Below are 26,346 nucleotides of genomic sequence, written 5' to 3'. Positions count from 1 at the left end.
GGGCGTGGCAAACGTCTGCATTGTAGTGACTTGTTCCTGTTGGTGCTGCCGCACCAAAGTCAAATTCGTGTAATGTTGAATGACTGTGTGGCCTTTTTGAGAAATCTACTGTTGCTTGCTGGCGACACAGACAGCAACCTGGACCCTAGCGTGCAAGAGGTTACGGCTGAAATCCGCAGCCTGTCGACTGACATCAGCGCAATTAACGAGGAATATAATAAGGCAGCGAATGAGTCCGTGGCAGCTATCCACGTTGATCTGGACACGCTGGCAAACCGCGAGAGTCGAGGAACAAGGGTCAAGGACAGATTGACAGAGCATGAGCGTAGCATAGCACATCTTGTACGGCAGGTTAATAAACTTGAAAACCGCAGTGGGAGGTCAAACTTTATTATTTATAGCAGACGACTACGGCAAAGAAACCGCTCAATGCGTAGAGAAAGAAGCGTCTGCTAGGATTCTGAAATACAAACTTGGAGTACCGATTTCTGGAATAGAAAGGTTATTCATCGGCTTGGTGCCAAAAAGAGCAAACAAAGACCATCCGCTGCTTGACTTCAGAGTCAACATTGAAATAATGGAAAACTGCTCGAAGCTTAAAGGCTCAAATGCATCAGTAAGCGAAGATTTTGTACTAAGTGTAAGAAATATTAGAAAGGATCTTTGGAGCAATTTAAAAACAGAGAAAGCGACATTGATTAGAGCAAATGATGAGGTGTTCATATTGTAACGTGGCGGCCAGCCGAAGAATGAGGCGTGGTGAACGATGGCTATGAGATGGTTTAATGGTCGCTGGCCTAGCGCGAGCGCTCCGTCCCGCGCCACTGCCAGCTTCGTCTTCGTAACACTACCCGGGGCCTCCGAGCGATCGTCCCGATCGGTGACGAACAGACGGCGAAATGGCGATGGTCTTGAGTGAAGGATCGAACAATATGTAGAAGATGGTGCAGTGCTGGCCGCCACGATGAGAAAGATGAGAGAATGAGTCCCGGTCCACGAAGCATCCGGGCCGGAGGGTGCCAGGAGCTGACGGCCGAGGTCCGTGGACGCACCGGACGGCAGGGGCAGGGGGGCGGTGTCTTCACGTGTGGGTCTTGGGTCGGTCGGGTCTCGGGTCGGTGGGGTCTCGGGTCGGTGGGGTCTCGGGTCGGTGGGGTCTTGTGTCGTCGTGTCTTGTGGTCCGGGCGGGGGACGGGGCTGGGGTGAGCGGCGAGGTCGGTTCAGGTCCGGCGGGCTGGGGCACGGCCGTGCGGCGCTGACCAGGTACTCACTGCCGACGTCCACGGCAGGCCCAGGACGCCGAAGCTCCGTGACCAGGATGGCGATGAAGGGACCCCAGCACCTCACACCAAATGTAACGTGGCGGCCAGCCGAAGAATGAGGCGTGGTGAACGATGGCTATGAGATGGTTTAATGGTCGCTGGCCTAGCGCGAGCGCTCCGTCCCGCGCCACTGCCAGCTTCGTCTTCGTAACAATATGGGATGAAGTAAAACACTATACCACCCCGTGAAGCAAAAAAAAAAAGCAGCCAAAGGGAAAGAAATGTTTAGTCATCGTAAATATAAACGCCACAAGCGTGAAAAACATAGTAACTGAGCATGAGGCATTACTTCTTGAACATAATACCGACATTGTTGAATTTCCTAAGACATTACTTTCTTCCTAGAGTTATGTGGTCCTGCCTAAATACAGAGCCTTCATGAGTGACATTCCGCTTAGCTGCCATTCTTGAGAAGTGTTAGAGGGCATATCTGAACATGATGCAAAAAATGATCTGTACCGTTATCCGAAACGCCACGTAAAGAAAATGCAACCAATAGGATTTTTAGCTGGGCTCGGGCAGATGACGTCAGTATTCTGGACAATTTTGACAGTGCGTTTAAAAACTTCTGCCATTGTGTCGCTGACAAGGAGGTTTCAGTGAATGAACCCGAAAGACGCGGGTTCGATCCCGGCCGGGGCGGCTAAATTTCTTGAAGGCGAAATTCTAGAGGCCCATGTGCTGTGGGATGTCAGTGCACGTTAAAGAACCCCAGGTGGTCGAAATTTCCGGAGCCCTTCACTACGGCGTTTCTCATAGCCTCAGTCGCTTTGGGACGTTAAACCCCAATAAACCAACGAACTATAGCTACCATTTAAATTCGTTGTCTACCGCTGTTTACCGAATTTGTTTCCACTGAAGTGAAGTTGGTAAAAAAATAAATCCTGGATCTTACGAGAAATGATTCAGTTAAACCTGAAAATTGCAAGAATGGGGAAGCTTAGAAAACATTGTTTCACTTTCATCCCATACAGAGTGTATTCGAGAGTTGACAAGAACATAAAAATTAAGTATATCATAGCAGTCTAAAATAAATTCTTTAAGGCATCTCCTAATATCTTCTGGCACTATTTAACTTCTCGGTCACATAGTAAAAGAAACATACCACCGAATAACGCTTCAGATAAGGTTAGCGATTAGATAACGAATGTGTATAAGGAAAACCACATAAGGAATTCAACATTTCAATTACTCTTCACAACACTATCGGAATTACTATCAGAATTTATTTACTTATTTATTTCAATAAGTACCAATCATCCGTACTACGTTGGTCTCGGGGGAACAAACGTAAAGACAATTTCAAAAAGCACAGCTGACCGTAAAACACAGTAAAGCCTAGCCAAAGGGCACTGCAGCAACAAACTCTTCAAATGTATGAAAAGGTGAGAAAACTTAGACATGTATTGTTTAAAATCGACATGTAACAATGGACGCAGGAAAGGGGAAAATAAAACATGTTGCACATTGATCAATTACAATTCGTCACATACCGATCATATCAACTGACATAAGCTCAGAGATTTGGTCGTACCGCAGCTCCGAATTCTTTTATTACTGCTGAATATCAGTGAAAAGCAATCTAGTGCCCGATAACTTGCGTCATGCTTTTGTCAAATGGTATGCAGAATAGGCTTCAAAGCATCTGATATTGATGTATTCAATATTCGTGCCATATTTCGAGGTGCCTAAAGATTGCTAATAGCAAAAGTAGTAACCCCCTTTTTAAGTCAGGCGATGGTTCGAACCTCTCAAACCACCGCCCTCTTTTACTCACCGGCACCGCAAGCAATATAATTGAACGCATCATTCTGAAACAGTAACTTTTGTCAAAAATAACAATATGCAGATACAAAAACAGCATGGACTTAGAAAAAGCCTTGTGAAAGACAACAGAGCAAAAAGTAACAATGCGTGACCTAGCCCTCACAACTGAAAATTGTGGGCAGCTCTACTTAATATTTCTAGATTGTTCAAATTTCTCGGGCTCGGCCTCAAAGGAGATGCCCTAGACTCAGCTTGGTAAACTCATATCACCAGCTGCCAAGGGACAAGGCAGGTGGTCGGTTGGTGCCCAGCTTTCGCCGGTCGCAAGCCAGAGAATCGGTCGGAGCCTACTGGCTCGAGCCGAGCCACCACCTCTTCATCTGTTTCTTCAGCGCGCCGGCGTTTCCTGACTGCTGCATTTCGTTGGAGCTTTGCCTTATACACATCATCCGACATACCGAGGTAGCTCCACCACGGCAACTGGGAGCAACCGAGCTGCTCCCCAACCTTTATCCCCCTGGTGTGACGTCATAGCAAAGCGCGTCCTCTAGCGGCAGCTGCGCAGTGCGCCGTGGCAGCTCCGCCGCGCCCATGCTAACCAGGCGAGCTGGTGCCCTGTCTCTCTCGTTCTGGCGTGACGTCACCACAGGGGTCAGCTGCGACAGTTCGACGGCCGGAGAACCACGACGGGGCCCTCCCGAAGGCTGGCGCACGCTGGTCCCAGCGCGCTTTTCTGGAGCTTAAACGGCGGCACGGGCTGACAGACAGCGGTCAGCGCCTTTCATATATCGGCGCGCGCCGCGTCTGTTCGTTCTTCGCGCCAAGGCAGGCACGCACATACACACAGTATTAACTACAATTTCTTTTTCATTCTCGCGCCAGGCGCGCGTCCCCTTTGGTAAGGCGTGGAGTCCGTTTTCCAGAAAGTTCGAGTTCTTTCTTCCGATCCTCCACCGCCGGCGCGTGAGCGAAGTGGAGATGGCGTCACTCAGCACGCTCAAGGCAACGCCCTCTGCGTCGGCAATGAGTAGCATTTATTCCAACCTTCTCGACTGTTCCACGGCGCGCGCGGACATATTTCGTTTACCGAAGGTTAGGCGCCCTCTGAGGTTCTTCAGTGTTCTAGAATTCTCTACGGTGCGTACTGGCGAGATTGCTTCCACACCACGCCGGTCTTTCGAATGTGCGCCGAATTATGTGACGCTTGATCAAAGGTGTTAGGTGGATACAGCCAATGCGTCCGTGTAAACACTTGAAGAGGAAGACAATATCTCGCGACTCCCGTCTAGTCTGCAAATCGGTTAGTCCCACAGCGCGGAGGGCAGCCCTGAAACCGTCTCGGGAAGCATATAAGCAGGCCCCACGACCCATGGTATTCCTCAAAACTGTTTCTGCACCTTTTCGAGGCTTTGCGAAGAGGAGCGGCAGATCGAATTTTATACAACGGAAGCATGCTGAAGTCTCGGAAGGGCTAGGCTCCGTTACAGGGCAGCATGACGTGCAGTACTACCTATGACATTGAACACAGAAGTCACCATGCCAAGCACGCTCAGAATTCTGCTGTTGCCCTCGAAAATGTGAGGCGTGAACCCTGGTTGAAATGCCTGGTTATTGAGAGCGTGCTGCAATGCTCGTAGGAGAGAAGGTCGATGCTCACCACCGGAAGAAGAGAAGCAAAGGTCAAGAGAATATTAATTTTACCAGAAACGCATCATATGGAGGTAACTTGAACTAACTTCAACCAGGTTAAGAGCGTTCGCCTTCGCCATTTTGAGTTGACCCACCCTGAAAAAATTCAGCTGCAACGTCTACCATCATCCTCTCTGATATCTTGGACATCGTTTACGTGAGACGGAGGAAAGGATGAATATATGCCAAAGGTACCGTAAATTCAAATGGAATTGAATTGAAGTGGTTTAGAAAACGTGCTTTAGAGTTTCTTTAAACCGTTCTGCCAGTTGCAGTCATTCTCCAATCGTGAATTCTTTTTTTTTCTTTTCCCCGTGAAAGAAGGCACGCTGATGTAGTTCACACAAATGTTCAAAAGTACGAGTTCATACTTTTGTCGCGATGTCTGGAATCGTGCGGCGGACTTTCGCTCACGGATTTCTCTAAAATACAGAGTAGCGCCCGCAAATAACGGGCGTTCCGTGGGAATGGCACGGCGTTACCACGATTCGATCGATGTGACAGGGCAATGATTCTCCACGGCACTTCCTAGCTGCCCTTCCATTCTGACCGACTTGGCCACATTTTCTTTCCTTGAGGTCTCTGGTTGCACTTGTGTTTCTTCGGCTGTTTGCTCTTTGTCCTCTGTCACCTTGGCATTTTTTCTTCGAAATCACGGGACTGGTGTCTGCCGTACTCCGTCACAATCTATAATCAGAAGTTGTAGCAGATCGAAGAAAAAAGAATTGTTCAGGTGAAAGTTGTACGTTTATATTTTGTTGACTTTATTGACGGTGGCAGGAGCAGGCGGTAAATGTGAATACGAACCCAAGAATTTGAATAGCAGCACAATTAGGTCAAAACTAAATACAGCGAGCATTATTTTAGCAGATTAGTCTTTGGATGCCGAAGCCCTAAGCATAATAACGCAGTTCGATACATGTTTTCAGTGTGTTGTAAAGAGCAATAGTTCTGTATAATGGAAACACAACTCTACAGCGTTTCCTTTTTCAATGCCGCCGCTGCAGAAAGCCTCTTGAAAAAAAGCAGAAAAAATTATGGTAAATGAGCTACGTACAGACAAGTGCCATAAATTCCAGTAGTGTGCTTCAACCTTAATTTCCATAGTGTTTTGCCGCAAATGATGAAGGCGGCAAAGTGCGTAGTTTGGCGGCCGATTTCCCGAGCGCTTTCTAGCACGCTGTATCGCCTGTATGCAGCTGTTCAAGCCGCGCCTCTTTTTTTTTTCTGATTTTGCCCCTCCTGCTTGGACCCATCTTAGGGTCTGCAGTATTCTGTAAATAAATAAAATTTTCAAAGCAGTGCGTGCACAAAACCAGCCTGAGCGGCGTGTCGGCTCGTACAGCTACGGAATCGTGTAAATAGTGGGTGTATGGAGTAGCAGAGGCGGCATGTCTTACAGAAGTTAGCCCATCAAACAGCAAAATAGAAGAGACAAAACAAGCTATACTAACAGCTTGAAGATTATTGCATGGCAAAGAATAAGTAGGAAACGTTGAAAGTGCACACATGGAACAAAGGTGAATATATCAGACAGCGGAACTTAACAAAGTTCGACGTAAAGTTTGTCCTCTCGAAAAAAAAACGACGACCTTCAGTAGCAACATACTGTCCAAGTATCTGTTCCAGAGAATAGGGACGAACAAAATTGACGCTGCTGATTCTCGCGTAGTTGAAAAATATGCGAGTGTGCTTTCGAAGCCACAAGCAATGCACACAACGTAGGTATACTAATGCACGCACCACAACATTCACCCCTTGGTAATTCAGCGATGAACTTTTTAGATTTTCCATTTATTTTACATTTCCATTATACAAAATAAGAAAAACTTTTTTGTACCCAACTGATGCCAGTAGGGACACGCCGGTGCGGTAAGGCTGCTTTTCTTCTCAATCATGTCATCGTATCACAAGCATATTACTTTCTTGCAAGGATGAAGTCTTGTGTTCTCACCAAAAAGGCGGGCAAGGCACCTCAGCACACATTTCACTTCGATTGTTCCTTTTCATAAACACTTACACCCAACACACCGCTGCCTTCTTTCAGCGCGGAGTAGCGAAATAGGCCTAAAGCTTGATTGCTCCGTTGCTTGTCATGAGGAAGTGCACAGTGAAATCTCAAAACAAGTGGCCCCGAAGGATGCACTGTACACTCGCTCGTCGATGACAAGCACAGTTTCGCCGGACAAATGTTTCCAGCGTGAAACGCATTCAACATGTAGCCTGCGTGTTCTAAATGACTGAGGGACTTGAAACCAGACCGCTTTAGGAAGAGCATGGCGGATGGAAGTAGCTCCAAAACCAAAAAAGGATGCTGTCCAGTAGAATGCGTTGGCGGCGCCGCAAACGTTTTCGCTACGTAGTTTTTTTTTTGTTTTTTTAAGTGATCTAGGACTTCAGTTGCCACTTGCCACTGGCTAATTTCAGATGCCAGCCACAATTTCAACTTGTACAGACCGCACGTTAAAGAACCCCAGGTGGTCGAAATTTCCGGAGCCCTCCACTACGGCGTCTCTCATAGCCTTAGTCGCTTTGGGACGTTAAACCCCATAAACCAAACCAAACCAACTTGTACAGACCATTCTAATGCTAACGCTTAAAAAAAACACTGAAGCGGTCCTCGGTAAATCATATGAATGCGTTAGCAGAGAAACGTTCGTTATATTCGACTTAATACTCTAAGCTCATATAGGTGATATACTAAGTTCGTAGCCCAGTGGCGAAGTTTCCACCTGCCACTGTCTACTGCCAGACGGCGGTCGCCATTTACGCTTGCACAGACCCCTCAATGCTAACGAATTAATAAGATGTCTTCTTCCAGACAAAAATACCTTAGTACTGAGCAAGTATCAGCAGCACAAGTGCCACTAAAATAGTGGCAAAGTAGTCGCGCCCCCACAATAGATAGCCTAAATTGGCTCTGTTCTCCTTCGTCTTGTACCCTTTAGAATACTGCTGACCCCTTTTTTCCGTCTCATTAAAAGTTGCCAACCACCAATAGTAACCGTGGTTCACCTCCCTGCCTCTTCTTCGGTCTCCTCCTCTGCTTGCAGGTCTCCTGAAACTGCAGCAGATATTTCACATGACTGCCAACAAGAAACTCGAGGTGCGGGTGGTGCGCCGCTTCTACAACGCGTCGGATGCGAACACGTTCCTCCACCAGATGGAGCTGAACGACCGCGAGTCACGCAAGTACGTTGTGCTCGACAGCAGCGCCGACGTGGCGCGAGACATCATCATCAACCACGTTCGCGACCTCTACACTGGAAGGAGGAACTTTCACTTCCTGCTGACGAGCTTAGTGAGTATCCTTCGAGTAGACGTCTTTTTAAAGTAAAAGTGCATTCTTGGCCTCTACCTGAAAATTTCGTCGTCCCCACCACCAAAAAAAGCGTCTGGATTGTAGCGGCACCCATCGTCCTTATGGTTGATATCACAATGGGCCATAACAGGCAACATAAGAGGCGCCCATTTGGTTTTAATTTTGAAAAAGGGGACTCATTTTGATAGGTGTTACACGACAAATAGCGACAGATGTTCTTGTAGGCGTTACATGAAATGCATTAAACTGAGTCGTCGGTCAGAGGCATGGCGCTGCAAAATGGTTGAGCGCATGTCGAATGATGAACCGCCAAGTCTGCGCAATGCCTGAAAGGTGGCACAGGGTCCGTGGGGCGATGCACGACAGGCTTTATTCCCCTGCGGTGTCCTTACTTGGTAAAGCATCGCTTTCGCATTTGCCCTTTGCGGCAACACTTACGCGTCTGCAGTGCAAGGTATAACTTGGATAACAGCTCACGGCCAAGCCTACTTTGACACCATTAAATACTATCCAGTTCTGTGAACATGTTCACTGTATGCACGAGCCTTCTGGGAACAAGTTTTCCATCTTATCCAAGCGTTGCTTTCATGAACAAAACAAGAAGTCGACGAAGAAAGCGCTAGCCTCGGTATATTTCAGGGATCTTCAATGGCACGTCGGTAGAAAAATATTTTGCAATAACTGCGTCAGGCGCTTGGAATGTAAATCTGCTATTTCTGTGGCGTTTTACTAATGATTTTATTCAAGTAACCGGCAGCCAAAGTCAAGATTTACGCGCAAAGTCGACAGCAGCTTGTTAAACGTAGCGAAACTCTTTTCAAATTGGCAGCAGCTGTGAGTACCTTAAGCTCACTAAAACATTTCGTCAACCCTGCTTCATCTCCAAGCAGAATGCAGAAACACTGAAATGGTCTTTTCCATAGATACCGCGAAATAAACCGTGATTAGCGGTTTTTATATCAACCACGAGCAAACCGATGGATTAAATCACAGATGTTCAGATGATTTGACTAGCATTTTAATCCTACTAAGACCATTCTTTCTCCGGAACATGGTAATTATAGACTTCGTGCTTTCAGATAATAGCACCGACCTCACAACGATGATTTATCATCACCTAATTTTGTGCGGCCGTTGGCCATATGTCTAAAGAAATGCTTGCACATGTTCTTATCTCCACGGGTTTGTGTCACTGTTGACCACAGGTAATGGACGAGTACTTCAACAACCAAATTCTCGAGCTCGGAGTTGTGAACATCACCGGCTTCAGAATAATCCAGGTCAACAAAGACGAGTTCAAGCTGTTCCACAAGCCTTGGGAAAAGCTGGACCACAACAAATGGCCAGGAGCAGGAACACCACACGTTTCGGTAACCGTCATTCTTCTCATGCTTTTCTCTGCTCAGTGCTGAAGAAAGTCGGAGTAAAATGGCCAGCTTGTGTCCTGGAATGTCATACTAAGCACAGGATGAAACCATCTTTGTAAGTATATAGAATTTGATCTGCGCCTTCACATCGATAATCTCTAATATCTAGATGCTTAAGGCATGCTAACGAGAGATCCAGGATATGTGTAAATCATGCCAGCATCTGTTTGCTTTCGATTGGCTAAGTCATTTGCTGACTGCCTAGATTGCTTGCGTCCGTGCAAAGTACACGCATTCTGGGGCCCCATTAAGGAGTCTCTAGTGCGCAAAAACGCACACTAATTGGTTCTTTGGCCGACCCTACGCACTAGCCAAACCCGTTTGCTGACGAAACACTAGCTAAGAGAAAAACGCCGTAAACTGTACGCACTAACTGCATTAAGTCGTAGCACATCCTATCTTTATTTGATTTCACATGACCTCAGAAATATCGAAGCAAGTTGTAAGTCATCAGAGAGGGTCTTGGTCTAGTACAATTCTGCACAGTGCTGAAGACATAATGCCAATATCATGCAGAAGGCATATAGATCTACAATTTAGAAAACCTGGGGACAACTTTTGCCGCCCGAGTGGCATTAACAGGATGTTCTCCAGCTTGCGAGTGCATTATGAGCGAAGTAAAGCGGTTTTACAATATCGACAGTGCTGTGACCGTGGTGGGATTTTGGATATTTGTGTCTGGAAAGGCATGAGCGGAGGTACATGACATCACCACATTTCTTGTGCATATCTTTGTGAGAGCGTTCACGACCAAGGTCATCACTATTTACTTGCGACAAGTGTTGAGCAGTTCTTTTCATCTAGAAAGCGGGACTTTTGTACCTCGAACAATTCGAAATTAGACGGCGCTGCCGGCTTAGCAGGGCCTAGCTTTCTCATTATTTGGCAAAATCTTCTAACTGATAACTATATTTAATTGCAGTGTCTAGCACAGACAAATTAAAACTTAACTGAAGTTCACTAATTCCCGCCAAGCCGCATGTAAACGCCTGATCTCCACGAATAAAATTCATTGCTTGTCACGAAGTCAGTACGAGTATGATTTGCTGCGTCAGCCAACAAAGTTCAACAAAAATAAAGGTGTCCAGTTCTTGAAGTATGGCTCTCAGGTAAAAGCTTTTTTTAATGAGGCAGTAATAAGTAATTACTCACTCGCATCCACAGATGCACAGCCTTAGGGCTAGACAGAAAAACTGAACAGCGGCCACAGAAATATCGGTCTCGAAGAAAAATTTCAACTGGCCCGGAAGTCAAACCCGTGACCGCCACCTCACTGGAGCAGTCGATCTACCAACTGAGCTAACTTGGACTGCTAGTACATGGCAGGGAGAGAAAAATCGGTCAAGAACTCGAAGTGGCAATGATGTTGGTACAATGTTTAGAGGAATCCCCCATGGTGTAGATTTGCAATAAAGGATTAATTATTCGGTAGCATCAACCCATGCGTAGCCATACGATTACGAAGGAAAGCTATACAGCTTCCACAGAAATTGCAGAAACTGGTTGAAGAAAATTTGCCCAGGTCAGGGGGTCGAATCCAAACTACCGCCTCACTGAAGCAGTCGCTGCACCCACTGAGCTAAGCTGGATGGCTAGCATAGGATAGGGCGAAAGCGAATTGATCAACAACTGGAAATTTGGACGATGTTGATCCGTGTTGATTTAAATATTGGGCAAAAATGTTTGTAGGTCGCCATATGATTATGAGTACAATTCCTTGTTCCAACCAGGCACATTTATCGAAACTAAAAGCACCAAGTACTTGAACTGGGGCTGCCAGGTAAAATCTTTCTACGTGGCAGTCACGACGTAATTACTAGAACAATTCGTTTGTCCAACTATCCATCTTGGACACAACTTTAGGTGTCTATTATAACTGTGGCTTCTGGCCAAAATACTTTTTTTTTATTGTGGCTGGATACACAAATTCTTCTCTCTAGATTAAGCTAGTGACACTTCCGCGACCAGCTCTTCCTTTTAAAATTTCGCATTCAGATCCTATTGTCAAAATAAGAAATTAAAAGCAATTTGATGCTCTGATGATAGTCACAGGAAAAGCGAACAATTGCCTTGCTAAGATAGCGCAAAATTTTAAGAGCGGTGGTCTCCAACATTGAGAATACAGTCTCCCGCTTTCCGGTTATTTATAATGTGATGTCTAGGTTTTTTGCCCTTGGTAGTCTTCTTCTATTGAGCAACAATTACGCGTACGATATCACTGCACTGCAGTTAGCATGCAGAGCCTGTACATACTGTGGTCAAGACACAGGACGGAATATTTAATTATTAACAGTGAGGTCAGAAAATGCAGAAGAATCTTGAAACGGTTACGCCAGACCAAAAAAGAGAGGAATCTTCAAAGCGTGCAGCCTAGGACGTTATTTCAAACGGTCTAGCTTAACTGATGTAGAAAAAACTTAACTACAATGGCCAGTAAGACGCCCAAGGTAACGCCTAAACACATGTAATTCTGTCCACTGCATCCTCGCTATTTTACATAAGGCTGAAAGCAGCCTTCCCCGATCATTTAGGTGAGACTATTTTAGGCATACTGCTGGATATTCCCCACGCTTTGCTTTTACAACCGTTCCTTAAAACCTTTCTCGGGGTGCATAACAAAGCAGTATTAGTAGCGGAATATGGACCTAGACAAGTACTTTTCTTCAGTAGTAGGTCTTGAACTAGGGCAAAAAAGGAAGTACAGAGAGAAGCTCTTCAATATATGCAAATTTACCCCATACTGTTTGCTTGCTCAATGACGTGGAATATGAGTGCACGTGCCTTAGGAAAGGTGTTCTTGCTGCGGAGAGCACTCCCTTATATTATAGTTGGGTACTTAAGTCAGCGCGTCAAAGGAGGGTGCATTTACATGCAAATCCATCACGTTCTGGTAAAGCGCGCCAACGTCTTATAAGAAAGAAAAAAAAACGTCGGCAAAGAGGAACCGCTTCAAACGGCGAAGATATATTCCGCGCACCGGTGATCTATTGGATAAATTTAAATTCCGGAATATCTGCAGACGCGCTATTTTGGCATGGCAATATAGCTCCTCCTAGTAGCGCGTAAGAAGCTCCAGTAATAAAACTTATGCTTTACTTCAGCAGCCTTAATAACCGGGGGCGCGGACAGAAGCCTTTATATCATCTGAACGTCGGAATATGCACAGTCGTGTACAAATGCGCACATCCTAGTTTAAAAACGCGGCATTTCAGCCGGAAGAAACGTTCCCATTTGCAGATGGCTCCAGCACCGGTGGAGCATTCATGGCACCCTCAGGAAGCTGTTAGGCTAAGCTTTAGACTCTGCTAGTAAACCCTTATAGTCCACCAAACTTCTTTTAAATTTAGTTTCTTAGCGCCATTGTCTGCAGCAAGGTAAACTAGCAAGCAATAAAAACAATTGAGTGTCACGAAACCTGCTATTCAAGTCCACAAGGCACTTTTCAGGCGTCGCTCATGCACTAACCACCACTGTCAATGAGAACTTCGCCTTGTTTTTGTTTTGTGCACTTTCCAGTAAGCTCACGTCGTCCGCAAATCAGGATGATTTGAGTGCTAACTGACCCTTTATCTTTCGGACACAAGAGACACAAGTGCCGTCGCAATCTATGCGGATTGCGAGTGCACATCACGGATTTGGCCTCGAGTAAAATACTTGGTGACACAACCAAATCCAATAATTAGGATAGACACGAATTTGTTGTGGATTCACGTTCTCACGTTCATGTGCGTATCAGGCACTTTAGCGTGACCTTACTCCTTATTTCAGTATGCGCTGAAGCCAAAGGCGAGATGGCCAATACACGATTTAAGCAAGCAATCTTACAGCAGTGACGACAGGCATTGATGGACCATAACAACATGTATACCCTTTACTTTCGCTGATGTAATAAGGCAAGTTGTGTAATAAAGAAAAGAGCACAATTAAGAGCCTAAACGTTTACTTCTACTTTTCTTTCGCAGGCGGATGTGGCACTAATGCACGATGCCGCTAAAGTAATCCTCGACACATACAGCCGTTTGTTGAAAAATAAGTCGGACATCTTCCGAAACAACTTCCGCCGAGGTGAAGTCTACAACCGCGGTATGAAAGGCATCGATTGCCAGAGTTGGCCGGCAGTCACGTGGGAACACGGCAAGACAATCGCCGAGTTTCTGAGACAGGTAAGAGCATCATCCTCCATTCAAGGAAGTGTTTACAATACAGCGAGGTCCCCATCTCATATCTATTGCTTCAGCGGTAAAATACTCGCGAACCAGAGATATGACCTTCCGAAAACGTGTCAGTGCACGTATACTAACAGCCGATTTCTCTGGGCCGCAGGCATACGTTAAAAACTTGTTTTGCAATTATTCGTAGCCCATAAGTGAAATAGAATGTAAATACAGAATGTAAATATAAACAAATAACCGAACAGCAGAGCAGACAAGCTAACCGCTACAGCCATAGGAGACAAGTACGCGGCGAACTACACAAGGGGGAACTGCTGTTGGCTAGATCTAGGGATTTAGTACGACCTTTTCATTGAAACGCACCTTCCTCTCGTCACGAACGCGATGCTACAGTCAATTATATTCTTCCTTTTAAAATCGCCACAGAACGAAAATGAAGCACCGCCACTGCTCCACGACGGGACGCAGAACCTGATCCTAATACTTCGAGCTTCATTTCATTCATATATTGACCATGCATTCCTCAAAGCTGAGGAGGTAGACCTAGAAATGTCGAAACAGCACAGCCCATTCACCGGTGCCCCGCACACATCTGTCGGAAAAGTCGTTCCAAGCCATTAGCTGTTCGCAGATCAGTATAGTGCCGAGGTCTACCGGTCGCATGAGGGAACTGTAATCATTCGTACACCCTGCTGCTGGTACATTAGCCCGTCTGCTTCCTGAATACGTTACGCCGAAGAAAAAAAGATCTTCTAGCAGAATGTCTGCGCTATTGCCTTTTAATAGATCATCTTACTCGCGCAGCACAGTGTTTTCTTTTTCCCTCAATCTCGTCGGATTCTCGCGCCGCGATACTTTTCTTAGTTTGCGCTAATGCAGTCTGCCAGTTCTGCATTAGAAACGAGTGGCATTCTGTGAATGCGATGTATGCCATCGAAGCTGTCGCCGGTAGACGAACAATGCTACGCGTCGTGCAAACGGTACGAAATTTTCGGGTTCTAGGGCTAATATTTGCCATCTGCGCGTCTCCGTTGTAGAGGATATGCACCGCATTAATTATGTTCTCGCATTTACACTCTCAGTGACACCACATTCCTTGTTAGAAAAGAACTGGCGCAGTAGACAGCTGTATCGAGTAAATTTTCCTGAAATGCAAAAATCGTAATCAACCGTGCCGCAGACCCAATCCGAACTTCACTTTTGTTAGAGTTACACCGTCAGACGATTTGTACTTGCAAATAAACTAGAGTGACCAATTTCAAGAAAGAATCTTAGCAGGGTACGACAGGCACAGAAGGCGCGCGTTTCATTAACTGAACTCCGCGTATTTACTTCTTCAGCCTTTGTAATGCTATGGCCATCTGGTATCAACGCGTCCACTCTATGTACCTTCCCTTTAACGAAAACTATACTTTCGCGGCACTGTCTCTTAAATTATTTGTTGGCGTATTGGGACCCCCCCCCCCCCCCTCCCAACTAAAAAAAACAGTCATTTCACGTTTCGTTGTTGCTGAAACAATACTAATGAACTCTCCTTTTTCAGACTCAAATTACAGGTCTCACAGGAAATATATCTTTTGATGAACAAGGAAACCGTGTCAATTTTACTATCGACGTAGTAGAGATGACGATGAACAGCGAGATGGTTAAGGTGAGATAACTTCAGAAAATTTGAAATAAGGGAGTCATTATTTAATGGCACCCACTCAAGCGCACCCATACGGCTGCAAGGGAACGCAATACAGCTTCCACAGAAACTTCTTAGTGAAAGAAAAATTTATCCTGGTCCGGGGTTCTAATTTCATAAAGAAAAAAACTTTTGTCAAAGTTGATCCATAAAGATTTAGTAAAAAGTTATAGCGCAAGCACAAACAACCACAGGTAGACGGCACACATACACGTGTGTGCGTGTGAGTGGCTGTCTGTATGTGTGCCGTCTCCCAGTGGTCCGTGTTTGCTCTGTAACTTTTTACTAAACTGGCGTTTCAGCCCGAGACCATCGCCTCACAGGCCGACTCACTTTATAAAAGCGAATGCCAGAAGAAAGTGAATTACGATCATTAGACGAAGATAAATATAACTTGGAGAAGAATACAAACCTCGGAATTTAGTATGTTGCCATTTTCAATTTACCAGCACGACAGACAAGGACATGAGGCGAACACGACATGCGCTGAGTCATTTCTTACCGTGTCTAATTCATCTCCTTGTCTTTCACGCTGGTAAATTAAAAAATATAATTTGCTCTGCAGCAGGTATTGCTGTGCATTAATTAGATTTATAGCACCCTGTTTTGATGTGATTGAAAGGTATTAAGACCAATAGTTAAACAATACTGAAAAGTAATGGCAAAAGATGCTCTCCACATTATTTTATACCCGGCTAATGGTTGCTAAAACGTTGCTCATTTCTAGATTGCGGAGTGGAGTGATTCATCTGGTTTGCACCCTCACCCACCAAAGTACAAAAGAGTTAAACAAGACAGTGAACTAGAAAACAAAACTTATATTGTGACAAGCATTTTGGTAAGTTTCTTCTTACATGTAGGCCCTCATACCTGCCTTGCCGTTATTTCTTTAGTGATGTCATGCACGTATTTCTAGCATTTTTGGGTTCTAGTTCATTTATTCTGCTCCCATTCGTTTCATGTTGGGGAGCTTGATTCAGTGATGCTAACTTTTATGCTCTATTCCTCTTGGTTATTGTACATGTAACTAACCCCACATCGCTGATGGCTGCATCAACCGACATCACTACGGACAGCATTAAGGGAAGGTTATCTGTTGGGTAAAACATGTAAATGCCTCTATTGTATCGCTGTGTGGTTGGACATTTCGGGGGTGTGCCCGGAAAAATTTGCCCAGTTTTCTCTTCTTTACCATAAATTTTATCTCTGCTCGTGAAAGGCTGCTGTTCAATGTTAAACCCCCAACGAGGACAGCACATTTTTCTTCTCATTCTGAAATAAGCGAACTTCTGTACAGTGAAGCTCTGCCGCATGCTACAAATAAATATACAAGCAAGTTATTCATTTGATATATTGTGTCTTCTTCTAACACGAGGTTCTTATTTTCATCACTATATGGCGATGGGAAGCTACTTTTCGGTTTAAGACTTCACGAGTACATTTTTTGGTATGTCTTCTTTCCAAAAATAACAACATTATTATGCACATGATCACATGTTTACGGGTACTGACGTTAAAACTCATAATTTTTGGTCAATAACAAGCAACCTTATATATGCTTCTAGGGCACATCGGTTCAGAATTCTTGTGCGAAATTCTGATTTCTCCAAGAATTGATTGCAGCCTTTCTTCTCAACGAGGAAACGGATGAAAAATATTTATTTAATCTGAACAGGGAAAACGGGTGGACGCCGCCGCAGTGGCCAGCCATTTCTGCCAGCCAGGGTCATGACAGCATGCTCGCTACGAAAACAGCTCATTTGCATGTTATTCATTTTCTTTTCTTACCTGCCATTCCGCGGTAGGAGGAGCCGTACCTGATGTTTAAGAAGCCCGAACCAGGACAAGTTCTAGTCGGAAACGACCAGTTCGAAGGCTATTGCAAAGACCTGGCCGACCTAATAGCCGACCAAGTAAAGGTCAACTACATTCTAAAGCTCGTCAACGACTCCAAATACGGAGGCCGCGACGTCAACTCTCCCGCCGGCTGGAATGGAATGGTTGGAGAACTTATCCGACAGGTGAGCTACCTGCTTTGTACTCTCCAAGGAAACGTAAAATATGTTTCTTCAAAGCTGTGCACTATTACAGTAGCTCGAGCTGGCATCAGCTACCCTGTATATTGTAGGGGTTCTATTACACATTTATTTTTTAGCCTTTTTTTTTTCATTGGATAGCAATGGCGCTGAAACGTAGATGGCTAATGACTGAGAAGCTGCCAGCGAGGAAAAAAAAATTGGCAGTGGTTTAACTCTGGTTAAGCCTGGAGGATTGCGGAAGCAACGAGGAGAGGGAGAGAGGCGATGGAGAGCGCGCGGCAGCGGCGGCGGCCCCGGCACGCTAGCTATGCGCCGCTACTGCGCATGCGCAACTGGTGAGCGCGGCGGCGGCACCTCTGTGTCACCCGCGCAGCGACGGCGGCGGCGCGCCAGCTGTGCGACGTGTGACGTCACTGCTCCTCGCGCATGCGCAGTAAGGCCTTTCGTCAGCTCCATGGCTCGGAGACTGGCGTAGTGCTGCTTTCGCAACAAAAAACGATTGGGAAATTAATCGCTACAAAATACTGTCCCTGATTACGAGCCCATCCTATCGGAATGGAACGGCTCACCAAATAGTCAATAAGCCGACCGATTTACGACAACCAGCGGTGCCATCACAAAACCTTTCTGGCCGCTAATGAGTTTGTAAATTTGGTCCCGAAGTCAATGATATCGTTTCATTGAAGCTCAGGATGGACAATGCGGTCTTTGCAGCACTAAGAAATATGAAGCCTTTCTGTAGCATTGACAGTTCGAGCAGAGCGGCAGCCGTCAAGCCAATGTGATATGACATCGCTATGCGCAAGCAACTCTGTCTCTCTGCCCAATGTCTTCGCATAGACAAACGGTTTCGTTTAAAAAACACTTTGGTAGCCTCGTCAAACCAATAGCGCCTTGAGCCGCAAAAACCTGCCTCGCTAACTAGCATTAAAGCGTCGGCATGGACCGTGATCACGTAAACGAAGTTTATGCTACTGTCAAGAAATACGCCGAACTTGTCAATATGTGCATCGAACTCGGCACTTGACTTTTCAATTGAAAAAAGAAAAGAGGTCTCAGTCGATGCTTTACATGTTTTCCATTCTCTACTATAAATACCATTGCACTGCAAACCAGATACCGACATCTTTTTTTTCTTTCTGCCACTGCGCAAAAAACCTGCGCAAAAAGCCTGAAAAAATAAAGAAGCGATGAAGCATTCATCTAGTTACATTACTCTCTTATCATGGCAGTCTCCTGCGTCTAATATGATTACGTTTCACCTGCAAGCTTAAACGCTTCGAGGACACAGTGCAAAAAGGAGTGGAACACAAGAACAAGAAGACGACAGGGCGGAGCGCTGAACTATCTCCAAACTTTTAGGCCTGGAGATATCATCTGAGATGCAGCTTTATTCCGTACCGGAGCTTCACCTTGTTAAGATTTCAGCTGGCTTGTGGTCATGATTTTTTTTTCGCTTCAGTCATGGTTCTTTTTAGAGCAGTGTTCTTTCTTCTTTTTCTGCCTTTTGTTCATTTTAGTGCTTTCACCTTGGTCCTGTGGCGTGATACGGTTTTGCCTGTTTTCGAAATAAAAGTTGTTAGTTCAGCGCTGTGTTTTGTCGTAGTTTTTGTTCTTGTGTTCCGTTCTTTTTTTTGCGCTAGCTGTGTCCTGCAGGCACGGAAACAAGCCAACTCGCTCAACAGAAAGTGTTGATTAAGCTTAAGTGAGCATGCTTTGATTTAAAACTTAAGTATCTGTATTGTTAAAGGAGCTATAGTGTCCAAATACAAGCACTCAATGCTGGTTCGTGAAGGTTTTGTTATGCATCAGTTTGAAGTTCTCAGATACTGCTAGGCACATCGATGAAATATTCTTTCGATGGACATTATAATTAGGTGTTGCTAAACGAACCTCTGGAGCAATGAGAGCCTGATGTAGATAAGGTGGCTATTAATCTCAAATTTTACTCTAAAGTAACGGAACGCAGGCTTCTCAAGCCTAGAAAAACGGACAACTCAACGGAACGTCGGAACTGGTGTATGTAAAAGGTTGTTTAATTTAGTCTGCTGTTAGAAAGGTAAGCACCGTGCCAGCCATGGAATAAAAATACCTGAATTGTTGATTCCTTATTTTCTGTCTGCATTTGTGCACGTGAGCGCCCAAATATGGCATAAAATGTGTGTGTGTGTGTGTGTGTGTGTGTGTGTGTGTGTGTGTGTGTGTGTGCGTGTTGTGTGTGCGTGTGCGCGTGCGTGCGTGCGCGCGTGCGCGTGTGCGTGCGCGTGTGCGCGCGCGTGTGCGCGGGCGCGTGCATGTGCGTGTGCGTGCGCGTGTGCGTGCGCGTGTGCGTGCGCGTGTGCGTGCGCGTGTGCGTGCGCGTGTGCGTGCGCGTGTGCGTGCGTGAGCGCGCGTGTGGGCGTGTGTGTGTGCGTGCGCGTGCGTGCGCGCGTGTTGTGTGTGCGTGTTTGTGTGCAAGTGCGCGTGTGTGTGCGTGTTGTGTGTGTGTGTGTGCGTGTGTTTGTGTGTGTGTATTTTTACGAGTGCGCGCTTGTGTCTGTTAGGGAGATTTAATTTGATTTATTTCCACAAACAAAGAGGTACAATGATTGTAGGGGGAACAATGAGGAAAAGCTGCTGAAAGGGAGCTTGACTGGCCGCAGTTTTCATTACAATGGCTGCAGAAGGGCGGAGAGAAATATTACGAATAAGAACAAAAACTTAGAAGGGTCAGGGTTTGGGCTAGTGGGTAGTCAACATGGGGATTCATAGCGCACAAAATTGAAGGGACACAACACAAGCGCTAAACTTCCACTGAACGATCTTTATTTGACGCGGACAACCTTATAAAGATCACGTAAGGTACAGGTATAGATGACTAACAACGATTATTTTGTCAAGTTCATGACGTGTCAGGAATGAAACAAACACAATGCAAGCCACCAATCAGTGAGCAAGTTTCACACTATCGCCCGCTGCCTTGAATCTAAGAAAGCTAAGTCTTTTTCTGATAATGACACTGAAGGATCACTAACGCAATTTTCCAATCCCTCTTTTTCCATCGCCGCAGCTTCAATTATCTCCCTCGTTTTTTGATCACTATTTTTTCCTACCACTGAACACTCCTCAAACTTAGGCGAGTACTTGTGACCACGGCAGTGACGAACCAAATTACCTGGCCCCTCATCTCTCTGCTCTGCTCTGTACGGCACCAGAACCCCTTTGTAAATTGCACCGATAAGGTTGTTTACAGGTTGCCACTTTCATGTGGCAAGTTGTATATTGGACAGAGAGGTCGGTGCCTGAATAAGCGACTCAGCGAGCACTACAGAAACGTTAGAAATGAGGGGCCAGGTAATTTGGCTCGTCACTGCCGTGGTCACAAGTGCTCGCCTAAGTTCGAGAAGTGTTCAGTAGTAGGAAAAAAATAGTGATCAAAAAACGAGGGAGATAATTGAAGCTGCGGCCATGGAAAAAGAGGCATTGGAAAATTGCGTTAGTGATCCTTCGGTGTCATTATCAAAAAAGGACTTAGATTTCTTATATTCAAGGCAGCGGGAGATAGTGTGAAACGTGCTCACTGATTAGTGGCTTGCATTGTGTTGTTTCTCATTCCTGACACGTCACGAACTTGACAAGATAATCGTTGTTAGTCATCTATACCTGTACCTTACGTGATCTTTATAAGGTTGTCCGCGCCAAATAAAGATTGTTCAGTGGAAGTTTAGCGCTTGTGTTGTGTCCCTTCAATTCTGTGCGCTATGGATTCCCATGAAGAACAAAAAAAAACGCCGAAAGAAAACTTATACAATTATAAAATTTTGATGTGGAATGCATGACATTACACAGCGTATTGCAGTACACAGTCATGTGCGCAAAAACATATCATACAAATTTCTAGGAGGACACGTGAGCAGATCGATATTACATTGGCTAATATCACTGAGTAAATTTGGCAACCTGTGGAATAACATTAGTTGACCTTAGTTGACACCAAGTCTCTGGGGCTGAAGTTGTATGGAGGCTATGCGCTTATGTGAGATTAGCGAGAGCTAAGAATTGCGAGTTTTTTTTTTTCATCTTTTCGGGTGGTTCATTAAGGCAATAAATTTTAGGGTTATGAGATCACGGATGAAAGTAGCAGAACGAAAGTCGTGAGGCTTACTTCATCTGACGCGAAGAACACTCTTCAGGGTTACAAGCAAATTATGAATATGTGTGTAATTTGTTCCCCCCATATGAGACAGCAGTAATTAAGATGACTGAGAAAAGGTGTATTATACATTAACAGTTTTACGGATAGAGGAAGGTATTTGAAGGAATAGATTAGACTCAACACCTGAGACAGTTTGCCGGCGAGAAAATCTATATGTGAGTGCTAGGACATATTGGGATCAAAAGTGCACGCGCCCAAACATTTGAATGATCCTACACAATTTCGATTTTAAAGGAGTTTAGTAGTACATTCCTAGGTAACACAGTATTCATGTTTCTCGGATAAAAAAGAAAGACAGGCTGTAAGAGAGACTGTGAATTAAAAGCATACTGTACTTATCTGACTTCTTTTACTTCACAGCACACTCCTAATGTAAGTATGGTGCTTTTCAAGAGAAACAAACATCAAGAGGTTTTACAGTCACTGGTTCACTTTGTAGACAGACACGACTCCCTCTCTAGTAGCGTTTGAGCAATGATACTAGCTAGAATGAATTAGTACTGAAAGCAATGGTTTTGAGATGAAATGCCAAGAAAGGATCTTCTGCGTGCGAAGCTCGTCACTTATTCTAGCTTGCACGGGCACAGCTGAAACGCCCTGCCGCTGACACCAGCACACTGACTCTGTCCTTGCGTACCTTCCAGGAGGCAGACATCGCGATCGCACCCCTGACCATCACGTCGGCCCGGGAGCGTGTGATCGACTTCACGAAGCCGTTCATGTCGCTCGGCATCAGCATCATGATCAAGAAACCTATGAAAATGAAGCCCGGCGTGTTCTCCTTCATGAACCCGCTGTCTCGCGAGATCTGGATGTGCATCATATTCGCCTACGTGGGCGTCTCGGTGGTGCTCTTCCTCGTGAGCCGCTTCTCTCCCCACGAGTGGCGCTACGAGGAGACCTTCGTGGGACCCTCGGTGTCCAACGACTTCTCGCTCTACAACAGTCTCTGGTTCTCCCTGGGAGCCTTCATGCAACAGGGGTGCGACATCTGCCCCAGGTAGGCGCCCCGGGGAGTACGCGAGAGATCGAACTGCGCCGTTCGCAGAACGCATCGTGCACTGCTTTCTTATAGGGATTCAGAGCTTGCAGTCGCAGCTGAAATGAAAAGGAATACGACGCTGAAAGAGTTTTGTTAATAAGGTGCTGTATAACACTACAGTTTCGCTGCACCGCTCAACCTCCATTACGCAAAGCAGGCTTACTGCAACATATTTGAGTTTCTTCATAAAAATAAAACAACACGTACCGTCCGACCTCACTCCGGTATCTGTATCAAAGCATAGGATGTGCATTACACATGCCACTAGCTCAACAAAGCACGCAACCTGAATGAGGTGAAAGGACCGATAGTACTACTACACGCACGAACTTTTCGCTTCTCTTTTAGGCAACTTTCTGTTTTTTTCTTGAGTAATCTGTCGGCACGCTTATGTGTTGCCGCGTAATCAGCTTCGAATCATAGGACACAGAGTTTGTTTAATCGCAGTGGCACAGTGCTTCGGCAAACAATGTGGAAGCAAACGCATCGTAGGCAGCGAAGGATAGCGCTGCGCCACCAAAAACTGAGTTGTCGACCTTGTTGCTAATTTCTCACATGCGTAACATAGGTGACGTTTTTCCACACTTGTGATTCTTGATGGTGCCAAGCTTCGTAGCATTGGAGTCCAAAATCGTCAGGCCTGCCAGCCGCGCAAGTCGCAAAAAAAAATGTCATCTATGGCCCAGAGAGACACAGACCTAAACCAGTTAGGTGCTGTACTTCAACCTGCTCCTACTAAGTTCTTGGTTTGGTTTGGTTTATGGGGTTTAACATCCCAAAGCAACTAAGGCTATGAGAGACGCCGTAGTGGAGGGCTCCGGAAATTTCGACCACCTGGGGTTCTTTAACGTGCACTGACATCGCACAGTACACGGGCCTCTAGAATTTCTCCTCCAAAGAAATTCAACCGCCGCGGCCGGGATCGAACCCGCGTCTTTCGGGTCAGCAGCCGAGCACCATAACCACTGAGCCACCGCGGCGGCCCTGCTAAGTTCTGCTGAAGCTTCTAGGTTATGACAGTTGAAAATAGCAACTCATCTACCCCCTTGTATTGCGTCAGCATTACCTCTAATGCTGAGGTCTTCTTCCCAGCGGTAGGCTCTCCTCTGTTTATCGGCACTGAATGTATGCGCGCTAAATAGAGTCTAGAAACGTTTAATCGATGTGAGAACAGCCACAGTGCAACAACCCTAAAAGAGGGTGCCACGATAAGGAATTCCTCAGAGATTAAAGAAAAAACGCGGTTAATTACCGACCCATCACATGTACTGGGTTCTATGATGGGGAAGGTTTTTCTGCACCTGCCACCACGTGTAAGATGTGTGCTACTGAACAGTCACGCGGCTAGGTTAAACCTCCATAGATACAAAAAATTACACCTCAGAGCTGAATGATCACCATCGACAGAGCTCACGTTTGCAATCAGTCGCAAATAGTTGTCATAACATCATGGGATACAAATGGCGGAAACGGGGTGAGGGCGGCGGGAGGAGGCGGTGGGCAGAGGACGATTCATATTTATGCATGTGCCATTGCGTCACACTGACCTGCAATCACAGAATGTTGTGAAGGCACGTGCGAGTGACGTCACAACATTACATAGTGACGTCGGGGCGACCAACCAGATGCAGAGATCATGAAGTCGCAAGTATCTGCAGGCACCTCATGTTATGTCACTGCCTCAGAACTGCCTCAGCACTGCTCGAGAATGAATGATACACTGGCCACTGTAATTCGCGCTTTTAGTTGGAGAAGGGAGATGGCCCGTATACCTATTTTTTTTTCTGCACCAAACACGGCATGTGGATGTCACGTATTTAGTTACACTGCCACAGGAGTGTGGCTACAGTCGGCTAGGATGCAGCGCACGATGCGGTTTGCGAATGAGCCAGAGCTCCCCTGTCACCACTCTCTCAGTGTGGGCACCGTTTCCACTGCTCGCCCCGTTTTTGTTGACACCTTGCCTGCCCTGTTCTAGAACGCACGCACCATTACAAGCATGCACACATATGTACCAGTCGTTAGACGGTGTTGCGCCCGCTGTAAGAAAGGCAGCACTCAACCCCGTGCAAACGCCGCTAGTTGATGACAAATCCCCAAGCGCAAAATCTATTTCCCTTTGCAATTGTTATTCGTATACTGGTGATAGATGGCCCTGTATTAACTTTGCACTTACAGTCAAGGCTGGGCCCTAGTAGAAAGAATAGTGTTTTGTGACTGCTTCACCATGCGCACCTAAGCTTCAATACTGAAAAAGTAACACTATTTTCGGCCTGTCTCGCACACTCCTCATCAACTCCGGCCGTAAAAGGGGACCTGCCTTTTTTTGGTAATATTTAGGTCGCTCTTGGTAATTCTTGCACTTAAGTCAGAAAAGAAATTATGATGATGGGCGAATTCATTATCATCATCATCGTCGCCATCAGCCTGAATACGCCCACCGGAGGAGAAAGGCTTCTCACATATCTCTAGTTAATTAACCCTGTCTCATGCAAGCGGCGGTCACCATATCCTCGAAAACTTCTTAATCTCATCCTCCCTCTTTTCTGCCGCCCCTTGCTATTCTTGCACTCTCTTGGAATGCAGTCTGTTACCCTCAAGGACCATCTGTTATCTTGCCTTCGCATTACATGCCCTGCCCAAGCCCATTTTTTCTTGCTGATTTCGACTAGGATGTTATTAACCCCAACTCTGCTCTACTCCTGTCTCTTAACGTTACACCTAACATTTTCCTTTCCATAGCTCGCTGCTTTCTCCTTTAAGTTGACCCCGTTTCGTTAACCTCCACGTTTCTGCCCCATGGGTGAAAACCGGTGAGATACGGCTGTTATATCATCATCATTATCCCAAGCCTGACAACGACCACTGCAGGGCAAAGGCCTCTTCAATGTCTCCAATTAACCTGTCTTTTGCCAGCTGCGGCCACCGTATCCCCGGAAACTTCTTAACCTCATTCGCCCACCTAACTTTCTTCCGCCCCCTGCTAGGCTTGCCTTCTCTTCGAATCCACTCCCTTACTATTAAGGACCAGCGGTTATCTTGGTTTCACATTACATGCCTTGACTAAGCCACTTTCTTCCTCTTGATTTCGACTAGGATGTCATTAACCCGCATTTGTTCCCTCACTCATTATGGCCGCTTCCGGTCTCGTAACGTTGCACCTATCCGTTTTCTTTCTATAGCTCGCTGCGCTGTCCTTAAGTTGACCCGTTTCGTTAGCCTCCACGTTTCTGCCCCATCGGTGAGTACCGGTAAGATACTGCTGTTGCATACTTTTTCTTGAGGGATATTGATACACTGTCATAACCATGTACAAAGTGAGGGCGCTCAAACGTGGCAGCTAAGATAGAAAAAAAGACTGGTCCTCTTTTACGTCTTCAGCTTATGAAAGACGGGCGAGGCAGGCTCACACGGACACCTTTTGCTCGGTCATGCATAGCTCACGATAAAGTAAACCAAACATTTGAACTGCATGCTCATCAAACAAGAAAACTTATGTTACGCTCCTCACCCTTACAGTCCGCTATAATTTTTTTTGGTTGCCCTAGTGATAACAATGACGCATCGAACTGCAGGGTACAATTCGTCTTCGGGTTCTCTGTCATTAGTGCTATTGAAAATAATCGATTATGTATGTTTTGTCGTAAGCGTTGTACCGTTACAGCACTCACAACTTTCATGCTA

General features: G+C 45.8%; 1 protein-coding gene across 5 annotated transcripts in view; it reads left to right on the top strand.

Annotated features, from left to right (window-relative positions):
* Positions 1-26,346, top strand: part of LOC149371752 (glutamate receptor 1-like) — a 173,862-nt gene that overhangs the window by 119,310 nt on the left and 28,206 nt on the right. For all 5 annotated transcript variants that reach the window (XM_089566037.1, XM_089566040.1, XM_089566039.1 and 2 more), the window contains 7 exons: positions 7,832-8,079; positions 9,306-9,470; positions 13,490-13,690; positions 15,243-15,350; positions 16,114-16,224; positions 17,192-17,407; positions 22,265-22,620. In XM_089566037.1, coding sequence (XP_089422163.1) covers positions 7,832-8,079; positions 9,306-9,470; positions 13,490-13,690; positions 15,243-15,350; positions 16,114-16,224; positions 17,192-17,407; positions 22,265-22,620 — 1,405 coding nt within the window. The remainder of the gene's footprint in view (positions 1-7,831; positions 8,080-9,305; positions 9,471-13,489; positions 13,691-15,242; positions 15,351-16,113; positions 16,225-17,191; positions 17,408-22,264; positions 22,621-26,346) is intronic.

The sequence above is a fragment of the Amblyomma mixtum genome, chromosome 1 (assembly GCF_055824585.1).
Source record: "Amblyomma mixtum isolate Tamu chromosome 1, ASM5582458v1, whole genome shotgun sequence".
NCBI lineage: Eukaryota > Metazoa > Arthropoda > Arachnida > Ixodida > Ixodidae > Amblyomma > Amblyomma mixtum.
Note: the sequence above shows the minus strand (reverse complement) of the source record. Positions and strands in the feature narration are given on the sequence as shown.